At 39.1% G+C, this 12,317-nt stretch overlaps 1 protein-coding gene across 1 annotated transcript in view; it reads right to left on the reverse strand.

Annotated features, from left to right (window-relative positions):
• LOC126469882 (E3 ubiquitin-protein ligase HERC2) overlaps window positions 1-12,317 on the reverse strand; it is an 846,528-nt gene that overhangs the window by 522,676 nt on the left and 311,535 nt on the right. The window contains exon 30 of the mRNA XM_050097213.1: window positions 157-298. Coding sequence (XP_049953170.1) covers window positions 157-298 — 142 coding nt within the window. The remainder of the gene's footprint in view (window positions 1-156; window positions 299-12,317) is intronic.

Here is a 12,317-nt window from a genome sequence, read left to right on the forward strand (position 1 = left end):
CTTAGAGCAATTACTACATGACGTGATGATGAAATATCAGTATTGTATACAAGACTAAATTTCAGTAATAGAAATAACAAAGTTTCACATGCACTTAACTTTGCTTCATTAGTTACAGACTATCATTCATATAACATAAAACATGTAGATGTTCACCTGTTTTCTTTGCAGAGGCATTTTTACAATTCTCCCACAAGTCAATAATGTCAACATCTTCGTCTTTCTTTTCATCTCCTGCGCTAAAATTTGTATCTGCACTGTTGTCAATGCTTTTGTATTTCGCTTCCATGCCTTGGCTCTGAAAGAAAATAATTCCACTATATTCCACAGTATACAAAGGGAAGCTGAGTTAAGCAAATAAAGGATGCATACTGGGCTTGCAAATGCAACAAAAATAAACTGCTTTTTGTCATCTTGTATTGCACAGCATTCTCTTCCACAGAAAATACTACAACTCATAATTCCTAATAAATTGCATCAAGAATTGTACAATGGAATGAGACTTGTGCTATTTGAGAATTGTAGTGTAAGAAAATGTTGTGATACTATTGTTTTTATTAATATTGAATGAGTCTTCTGTTCACACATGTTTATGCACATTAACTAACAACACATAATACCATGCAAGAGACAGCAAAAATTTCAAAATGTAAATCTAAAAATGGTGCTTACAAGAATGGCTGAAATTACAAATTTAGCTGAGATGCACATTAACTAAAATTTTAACTGGGAAGAGTGCATAATTATTGCTAATAGAGGATCTACACTTAGACTGCTTGGATTTGCCCAAGAGTGCTTTAGACATGGTGTGCCCAAGCAGGCAATGTAAGATATTTCCAGTATACCATTTCATGAAATACTGTTCTGGATCAAATAAAAATATGGTTGAAGAACTTTTCCACAACAAACAACTTACTCATATTAGGTAGCACTGTTATGGGCAAACAATGCAAATACATGTTAACAAGGAAATGTATGACTTGCAATTCAGTACTGGTTACTATACAGTGTGAGTCAGTAACTACTGCCGCCAAGAATAGCTCCAAAAGTATGATAGTAGCTAAAAAGGTTGTGGGACATACGTTGCCTGGGACAATGGGGGCCATAATATGATGTTGGTTTTTTGTTGCTAGGTGGGGTCGTTTCAGAGATATGAAGGTCAACTTTGTTTTTTTAAATGGGATGCTATATTTTGGTACTTATTTTGTGATAGCGGCTACTGAGACAAATCGAATGATGTGTAACAGTAAGGTCAACGAAGGTCAAAAAGGTGGATGAACGTACATTTACACAAGGTGTTTTAAGTGTTGACCATTGGTATCAACGCAGTGCTGCAATCTTCTTATCATGGATTGAGTGATATTCCTTATCACATCGGCACTTATCGAAGCACATGCTCTGACAATTCTCTCTCGCATATCCTCAAGTGTAGTTGGAATGTCTTTATCCTCTGCATCCAATCCAGCAATTTGGGAACTGTCTCTGCAACTCATTTCTAGCCCTCAGCGAAAAATGTGCTTCTATTCCTTGTTCCTAAAGGTATTTCTTCCAACAACAGACCTAATGTTTCTTGCAGGAATGTGGTGTACTTCCTACCATTAAGATTTCCTTCGATGGAATAGGGGCCTATAATTCTGTCCTCCAGAATCCCACACCATACACTCACCGACCACAGTTTCTGGTGTGCAACTTGCCACAGCCAACATGGATTTTCAGTTGCCCAATAATGCATGTTGTGCAAATTATCACTTCCATGGTTTGTGAATGTGGCCCCGTTAGAAAATAAAATAAAATTAATAAATGTGTCATCCCTCTGAATCTGAAGTTGAACCCATCAGTAGAATTCAATGCAACACATACGATCTGTACCAGTTAAGTCTTGGTGGAGACTGATATGGCAAGGAAGATATTTATGGTGCTGCAGAACATGAACAACACTATTCTGGCTAATACCAGATTCCCTTGCGATTTGAAGTGAACAAACACAAGGATCTCAAACCACAGTGGCAACAGTACTAATTTCCATTTACTGGCAAGTAACTCTCCTCTGCCAGATATGTTTCCAATGCATTAAAGATCAAGTTGTTCTCAATTTATCATACACATATTTAAATGTATGATGTGTAGGTTGAGTACATTGAGGATATCTTTCAGCGAATAAGTCTCTAGCTCTCACTGAATTTCGTTGGAATTCTCCATAAATGAGAAGCATATCAACTTGTTCTTCGGAGGAATACATCATTCAAATTCACTTGATTCAATGATACTAGTCTTACCATTCTTATTAGTGTTGTCTAGCGAAACAGTCAAATGGTGTTTACATGTCAATGGCACGTTAGATGGATACGCCGTATTTGGCAAATATTTACTATTTGCACGATATATGAGAGAGAATTGTCAAAGCATGTGCTTTGATAAATGCCGAAGTGATAAGGAATGCCGCTCAATCCATGATAAGAAGACTGCAGCAATGCATTGATACCAGTGTCATCACTTCGAACACCTTCTGTAAATGGACGTTCATGCCATCTTTTTGACCTTTGTTGACCTTCAAAGACCTTACTGTTACACATCATTGGATTTGTCTCAATAGCCACTGTCAGAAAATAAGTACCAAACTATAGCATCCCATTTAAAAAAAACAAAGTTGACCTTCATATCTGACGTGACCCCACCTAGCAACAAAAAACCAACATCATATTATGGCCCCCATTGTCCCACTTAACATTTGTCCCACAAACTTTTCAGCTACTATCACACTTTTGGAGTTATTCTAGGTGGCAATAGTTAGTGACCCACCCTGTATAATAATAACACACTTAAAAGGGGGAGGGCTATGATAACTACAGCACAGTGAAATACAATGACAACGAAAAAATTGTTTGTAGCTAATAATTTTCACAGTACATGCTTTAACAGTTTATAATCTATTGAAGCACATTATACATTTGCTGTACTAAAAATGTTCTATTCTCATCTAAAAATATCATAAGCAAATAGCTCATTAAAAACAGCTTATATTATTGGCTGCAAATCTCATAACTGCACTTAGTCATAATAAGAGGCACCAACAGTTTCTTGAAAAAAGTCATTTTGCTTTTTCTTAGTGTTAAAAAATGCTTTTATTTCATGGCACCTAGCTAATTTCATAGCTGGCATCATTATAAAGTAATATCACACAAAAATGTTTGACTACATCTTGTTTGTTTTATTTCAAGGCATATGCAGTCCTGTTTGAATGTATAGTGTGTGCTGATATGGTAACTAAACCTGCACATGGGTTGCACTTTCACTGTTCCATATATAGAACCGAACAAATGTGATTGTAAGATACTGCCTTTCTACAGCAATATGGGACACCATTACATGTTGATCAAGCAAACCACTGTGTAGTTCATAATATGCTAAAAATGGAAGTTTACAATTGCAGCGTATGTAAAGAAAGATCGTTTCATTGTGCAGAGGTTAAATGATTTCCCACACTGAACAACAAAGAGCTAAACACCACTGATGAAGCCCTAGTTTTATGAAATTTACAATCACATTCTTTCTACGTTGTTTCAGATAATTAGAGCACTGTATTACAATAGGGTGGGTGGAGTAGTTGTTTGGTAGTAGTATCAGACATACTCTCTGTTGCTACTTGCATAGGAAGAAACCCATTTGCAGTTATGGTCTGCATTTACCTTTGAGCTCTTAATTAATGTTGTGGCTCATGTTTTGCAGAATCCAGAAAAACATCTCATCCTGGGTATTATGGAATCATCAATGGTGAAATGAGGTTTTAAATTATCGTAGGGTGTTTTGTTCAAACTGATGAGTAGGGTATATATATATATATATATATATATATATATATATATGACCCATCTACTCCACTGGAAAATACTTACAAGCAAAATTCTTATGTCCACAAGAATGTTAATACCCATGCAACAACACATCATCGTAGTTTAGCAAATGCAGCCAGTAATGTACAGGGTGGCGCACGAAATGTGTTACCAATTGTTTCTTTCACAATTTATGATGCACATTAGATATCCCGCTGGGATCTCTACAGCAGTACCAGCAGAGCTTGGAAAAACAAATGAATTACGAAATGATGTGTAATTCACGATACTGCCGCTAGGAGAGTAGTAAGCAGCAATGGCTGACAATGGAAGATTGACGACACAGCAACAATCGGCAATTGTGTTGCTTTTTCATGAAACAAAAAGCCTTGTTGTGACTTAGAGGCACTTTCGACAACAGTTTAACACATGATGGGTCCCTTGCAAGAAGACCATCCACAGGTTGTATGATAAATTTGTACAGGAAGGAACAGTACTGGAAGCGAAGCGACCTCGGCCTAAGCCTGTTTCTTTGCTGGAGAATATTGAAGCGGTATGAGTTGCTGTACAGAGAAGTCCCTGGAAATCATGTAGAAAGGCAGCAGTGCAACTGGGAATATCCAGATGCTCTGTTCAACGCATTCTTAAAAGTGACCTCCATATGTAACCATACAAGATGACCTGTGCACAGAAGCTCACTGAAGAACACAAGCAGCAGAGACTACTGTTTGCTCAGTGGGCTGAGGATAGGGAAAAAAACTCTCAACGACGTTTGGTTTTCAGACGAGGCGCATTTTCATTTAGACGGTGTGGTTAACAAACAAAATGTACGCTTTTGGGCCACTGAAAACCCACAAGTGCTTCATGAACGACAACATTATACTCCGAGGATTACAGCGTGGGCAGCAATTTTCAGTCACGGACTTATGGGACCCTTTTTCTTAGCGTGGGCAGCAATTTTCAGTCACGGACTTATCGGACCCTTTTTCTTTGAAGAAACTGTGAACAGTGTGCGTTATTTGAGCATGCGTCACAATAGCTTCATTCCACAGCTTCTTGCTAGGACCTTGCCCTTCAACATGCAGTGGTTCATGCAAGATGGAGCAAGGCCACATACTGCAAACACTGTGTTGGAGTTTTTACACGAGCATTTCGAGATGCAGATCATTTCACTCAGGTTTCCAGGTCACTTCAATGACGGACAAAATTGGCCCCCCAATAGTCCAGGCCTCAATCCATGTGACTTTTCTCTTTGAGGGTACCTAAAAGAAAAAATTTTCCCGAAACGTCCACGTGATTTAATGGAGCTCAGAAGACTCATTCTTCAAGCTTGCACTGAAATTACGGAAGACATGTGCCGTAGGGTAATCTCTAACGTCAGTGTTCGTTTGAAGGAAGTTAGGAAACGAAATGGTGGACATATTGAGCATATGCTGAGTTTGAACAAATCTCCATGGACGGCTCTTCATTGTAGTATATGTTCCTTTCAGATTGTATTGACAATAAAGTTTATATTCAAAAACAAAATGGTAGCACATTTCGTGTGCCACCCTGTATGCCACTTGAGTTTGTCAATTTTAATTGTGTCCTAATGCACAAATTCATCCAATGAACAATTATGTTATATCAGAATTTAATGTAAGAGTTTCTTTTCTCAACCAAGAATTCATTTGCACATTTTTCCAACTTTCAATATGTTAGCAGCTTTCATTCCAATACAGACCTATTGTGACATTTGAGCACAAAATTTGTCAAGTCTCTGTCATTTCTGTAATATCCATTCAGGCTTTCTTTTTCAAATAACTGAGAAATTTTCATTCACATATGCAAATCTTAACAACAGGAGTAAAAGCATTAGTATTCTGGACATATTGTTAGCATACCTGAGAAAATTACTTGGTATCCACCATCAAATTTTACATAATCTTGACACACTCCTCTCTTCCACATCCATATCCATGACTCTAAATAATACCAAACATTTTATACATCAGACACCCTCCATTACGTCACCAGCTCTCATGTAGACTAATGTGCTGCCATTATACAGAAAGTATCATAATTAATAGTGAACTCTGACTCAGGCCAAAGGCCACATTGTACACTGAATCAGGTGGCTCACATACTGAAGACACTTATAAAACTAAACTCTGCCTGAATAGGCCATGAAGATCAACAGTACCAATCAGCTTCCATGTCATCGTCAGCCCACAGGCATCACGGGATGTGGATAGGGAGGAGAAGTGGTCAGCAGACCGCTCTCTCAGCCATATGTCAGTTTAAGAGACCGGAAGCGCTACTTCTCAACCAAGTAGTTACAGACATTCTGGAATGTTTTGAAATTCATTCTTTTGCCTGTGCTATGCTCCTTGATCTAAGAAAGGCATTTAACATTTATAGCATATCCTGATATCTAAATCTGAAAAATATGGACTCAAGGATAATGAATCACACTGTATCTCTTAGACAGGAAACAAGTTGTCACTGCAAATAATTACTACAGAAGTGTCACAAGGTTCTGTCCTGGACCATTTTCTTTTTCTTATAAACATGAATGATCTGTCTAGTTCTTCACCCCACAAGACAGTAATATATGCTGATGACATAACCCTCATAATTAAATATTTTAATATCTCTACTAGAAATAACAGGTAAGCAGTTGTTAGCATCCCACTTAGACAATGGATTGAAATCATTTAGTCCCAGTATTACAGACACAGAAGAATTATGGCACAGTTTAAATGGAATGTAAATCATGCTCTGGAGAAGTATGCGCTGAGTAAGTGGTTTAAAAACAAAATTCGGAAAATGATGAGGAAGCAACGGCTATTGTAGTCTCAGTTCAAAAGGGAACACACAAATGATGATAGGCAAAAGTTAGTAGAAATATGTGCAGCTGTAGAAAGATCAAAGTATAATGCATAAAACAACTCCACAGTCATACCTTAGCAAAGGATCTTGCTAAGAACCTGAAAAATTTCTCGTCCTATGTAAAATCACTACGCAGATCAAAGGCTTTTATCCAGATGGTCTGGCAGAAGAAGATGGCAAAAAGAATGCCAAAGTTTTAAATTTCACATTTAAGAAAACGTTCATGCATGAGAAGCATATAAACATACTACCATTTGATCATTGTACACAGACTTAAAAGCTTCTGTCTGTGAATCAGTATGATTTTAGAAGGCACTGCTCATGCGAAACTCAGCTTGCCCTTTTTCTCACACAGTATCCTGCAAACTATGGATGAAGAGCAACAGGCAGATTCTGTATTCCTAGATTTCCGGAAAGCATTTGACTTGGTGCTCCAATGCAGACTGTTAAAAAAGATACGAGTGTAAGGAATAGGTTCTCAGAAATGTGAATGGCTCAAAGACTTCTTAAGTAACAGAACCCAACATCTTGGCCTCAACAGCAGGTGTTCATTAGAGCCAATGGTATTATCAGGAGTGCCCCAGTGTAGTGTGATAGGGCCACTATTATTTTCTATATACACAGATGATCTGGCAGACAGGGTGTACAGAAAACTGCAGCTGTTTGGTGATGATGCTGTGGTGTACATGAAACTGTCATCATTGATTAGACTTAGACTTAGACAAAATTTATAGTTAGTGTGATGAATGGCAGCTAGCTCTAAATCTAAGTTAATGGGGATGAGTAGGAAAAACAAACACGTCTTCTGTGAACCAGCAACAGCAGTATGCTGCTTGACACAGTTACATCAATTAAATAGCTAGGCATGATGTTGCAAAGCAGTATGAAATGAAACGAGTATGTAAGAATTGTAGTAAGGAAGGCAAATGGTCAATTTTGGTTCACTGGGAGAATTTTAGGGAAGTGTAGTTCATCTGTAAAAGACACAACATATAGGACACTAGTGGGTAGTACTGCTTGAGTGTTTGAGAGACACAACAGATTGGTTTGAAGGAAGACACTGAAAAAATTCAGAGTTCAGTTTGTTACCAGTAGGTTTGAACAACACTTAAGTATTATGGAGATGCTTCAGGAACTCAAATGCAAAACCCTGGAAGCAAGGCGATGCTCTTTTTGAGAAACACTATTGAGAAAATTTACAGAACCAGTATCTGGAGCTGACTGAAGAATGATTCTACTGCCACCATTACACATTTAATGTAAGGATCACAAAGATAAGAGAAACTAGGGCTTGTACGGAGCTATACAGTCAGTCATTTTTCACTCACTCCATTTGAGAGTGGGGATAGGAAATGACCAATAATGGTATAGGGAACCCTCTGCCACACACCATATGGTGACTTAATGGGCATGTACATGTAGATGTAGATGTAGATGTAGTGATATGGGAAAACACAGAGTATAGGTGATGTGTGTACACAGTGGCTACAAAAAATGGACTAATACTAAATAAAAATAAAACTGAAGCAACATACTTATATCTCCACAAATTAAGTGTAAACTTACAGAAATATCGTATGGGGGCAACTATTCTGTTGCAGGAAAAGTGTTTATGTGGCATAAAGAGGCAATGAGAACAACTATAGCCATTCAAAGCAGATTGTCATTCCTTTCACATACCAAAGAATTAGAAATATTAGCTGTGGCTTCGCTTTATATTAAAGTCCGTCTCCTTAAAATAAATGAACAGAATGAGACTTGTGCTATCCACAAATATGGAACAAGCAATAGAAATAACACAGGCTTAGAATATACTACATTAAGTAGATCCCAAAATAGTTTCAGACACACTGGCAGAAAGCTGTATAATAAACTAACCCTGATAGTGACAGACCTACCATACAATTCCTTTAAGAGGTATGTACAAAACCTATGAGCTGCTACCAAAATATCCGAGAATTTTAGAAACATTTATAGAAGAAAGGTCCGAGAAGCGGTTGAAATTTCTAAGAATGCATCTAATTTCAATAGAGAGGATGGCTATAGGCTTCCGGCATCGTGGCTTCTCGCCATCAAGGAAGTAAATATGCGGCCGCGGTGTGTGAGCGGCATAAACAACGTGCTGCAAGTCACCATGGCGGATAATAATATTTTGGGTAAACATTCCCCCTCTCTTGCTGTGTCCGTTTCAAATCTAGCCACTGATGACGACCAACCAATAGCAGTAGCAGGCATTTCAACCAATAACCCTTCTCCAACATATGTTTGGAATAGTGCCTTTCTATCCAATGGCGATGGACCACCAATGGTCTCCACAGGAAATGAGCTACCAACGCCCCTTCTTCTGCATCAGAGCAGGAATATTAGCCAATGACTATGGCCTACCAATGGTAGCCATATGAATTTTAACCAATACTATCACTTCTCCAGCATGAACGCCAGAAAACTCCCCCTTTATAAGTGGACGCGACACTCGTCTCTGACAGTGTTCTAGCAGTAGTGGACACCAAAAGATCCTGAGGAAGATCCCAGCAGAGGGGTCAAAACGTCGAACATTTTTGAAGAAACATAACCCAGAAGATTTTACCTTCAATGACAATGGCCACAAAAGCCTGCAGACTTACATAAAACGCTTGTATGGGCAAGAGGTTTATACCACCTTCAGAAGACTGGAGAACCTTCGCAGAAGAAGAGGTAAATTACTATGCAATTTGGCCTTTCGATCCCGGTGCTGTGATAAGGATGTTATTCCCACATTCTCCAGAATTAGCCACCATGTGCAGACAGTGAAAGCCAGGAGAATCTACCAAAGGGCCAGCGAAGCACTTCTCCGTGAAAGAATCTAGCAAATATGCAGAGACTTGAATTATGTTAGCTCCGTTTTAATTGATGTGCAGTTTTCACTGGCGGCAACTCTCTCACCACAGGACTGGGATAATGCAGACAGAATTACGCGTGGATCCAAAGCGAGTAGTGGTGAATCTCTCATCAGAAGTACTCGATGAAGCAGTTGTTTCAGTTCTGGGCAAAGGTTTGAATTTCGCAACCACACCGAAGAGAATATCTGTTGAAGAAATTGTAAGTGCCGCCGAAGCATCCTTGTTTCGTCTTCTGAAGGTGCAGGCTGAAGAAGTTAGACAAGATGTGTCGAGAGTTCTACGGAAATCGAAACCTCTCAAAAGCAACATATCGGCTCAGGAAATGAAATCTCATATTAAACTCATGAGAAACGAAAGCATCGTTGTAACAAAATCAGATAAGGGGTATGCTACTGTTGTTTTGGACGCTGTGGATTATCACAGGAAGATGGAACAACTACTAGATGATCCTGTGTATCACAAGTTAAAAAGCGATCCGACGAACAGAGTTGTTTGGAAAGTGAAAAACCTGATAGCAGACTCCAGACTGGACAGCTCTATTACAAAGAATCTAACACCTCGAATGCCTGTCTCACCCAGAATGGACGGACTACTGAAATTACATAAAGAATCGGTTCCTTTGAGGCCTATAGTCAGTGGGATTAACTCACAGACTTATTTTTTAGCATGTCATTTATCTGTCAAACTGAGACATCTAGTTGGTAAAACAAATACTTTTATAAAAGATTCAAAACATTTTTTAGAAATTATACACACACTGAGGATATCTGCAGGTGACATTCTTGTTAGCTTCGATATGACATCATATTTACTAACGTCCCAGCATCAGATACAATGGAGATCATAAGAGAGAATGTTGCTCCAGATGTTTGTGACTTAATTGAATTGTGTCTTCGTTCGACCTATGTTAAATACAATGGTGAATTCTATGAACAGGCTTACAGCCTTGCTATGGGCTCACCCATTTCGCCAGTTGCAGCTGACATTTTTATGGAACATTTTGAGCACCAAGCGTTAAGTAGTGCTCCTTTGAAGTCTTCTTGCTGGCCCCGCTATGTGGACGATACATTTGTTATATGACCACACGGCGAAGAACAACTTCCTGCGTTCCACAATTTCTTAAATGGAATTCACCCCAAAATCAAATTCACCTTGGAGGTTGAGAGTGAGGTTGGTCCCCGTTCCTAGATGTGTTGGTATACAGAAGATCTGATAACACTCTAGGTCACAGAGTGTACAGAAAGCCGATTAATACAAACAGGTATTTAGATACCACTTCGCATTTAGATACCACTTCGCACCACCACCCAGCCCAGAAGCACGCAGTACTCGACACACTGTCTTCACGTGCCTTCCGTATCAGCGATGACGACAACTTGGAATCGGAGTTGAATTTTTTAAAGAGGACATTGAAGGCAAATGGGTATGATACTTATTAAATCGGCAGGGCTTTTAGGTGGAATATTTATACCGCTAATAAGAATGATGAGGAACCGCCCTCTCACCCCGTCAGGTTACCATCGTTTCTGGGGTCACTGACCGCTTAAGCAGAATTTTAAAGAAAAATGGTATTCAGACATCTTTCTTTAGTCAAAACAAAATAAAAGACTTTTTCTGATGGAAAACGGATGCACCTGATTACCTCCACAATGCAGGCATCTATCAAGTGTCATGTGGCTGCGGCAAAGTGTATATAGGCGAAATGGGAACAACTGTTAAAAAACGCATTAAGGAACACGAACAGCACACGTGGCTAAAACAAAGTGCAAAATCGGCAGTAGCGGAACATCACGAGAACTGTGGCTCTGACATCGATTTTAATAACATACGTGTACTGGCTAAAGAAACAAACATTTATAGAAGAATGGTCCGAGAAGCAGTTGAAATTTCTAAGAATGCATCTAATTTCAATAGAGAGGATGGCTATAGGCTTCTGGCATCATGATTTCCCGCTATCAAGGAAGTAAATACGCAACCGCGGTGTGTGAGCGGCATAAACAACGTGCAGCAAGTCACCTCGGCGGACATTAATATTTTTGGCAAACATTCCCCCTCTCTTGCTCTGTCCATTTCGAATCCAGCCACTGATGATGACCAACCAATAGCGGTAGCAAGCATTTCAACCAATAACCCTTCTCCAGCATAAGTGTGGAATAGTGCCTTTCTATCCAATGACGATGGACCACCAATGGTATCCACAGGAAATGAGCTACAAACGCCCCTCCTTCTGCATCAGAGCAGGAATATTAGCCAATGACTATGGCCTACCAATGGTAGCCATATGAATTTTAACCAATACTATCACTTCTCCAGCATGAACGCCAGAAAACTCCCCCTTTATAAGTGGACACGACACTCATCTCTGACAGTGTTCTAGCAGTAGTGGACACCGAAAGATCCTGAGGAAGATACCAGCAGAGGAGTCGAAACGTCGAACAATTTTGAAGAAACATAACGCAGAAGATTTTAACTTTAATGGCAATGGCCACAAAAGCCTGCAGACTTAGACTGAAATATGCCATTGTTAAACCTCTCTTTAAGAAAGGCAGTAAGAGAGATGTCAATACCTTCCAACCTGTTTCACTGCTGACATCATTCTCCAAAATTTGTGTGAAGATGATGTATTCTAGAAGAGTATCTCACCTTAGTAATAATAGTATCCTTATAATAAATCATAGTTTGGGTTTCAGATGGGTTGCTCTACTGAGAATGCCCATTTACATGTCCACTCATGAGC

This window comes from Schistocerca serialis, chromosome 3 (genome assembly GCF_023864345.2).
Source record: "Schistocerca serialis cubense isolate TAMUIC-IGC-003099 chromosome 3, iqSchSeri2.2, whole genome shotgun sequence".
NCBI lineage: Eukaryota > Metazoa > Arthropoda > Insecta > Orthoptera > Acrididae > Schistocerca > Schistocerca serialis.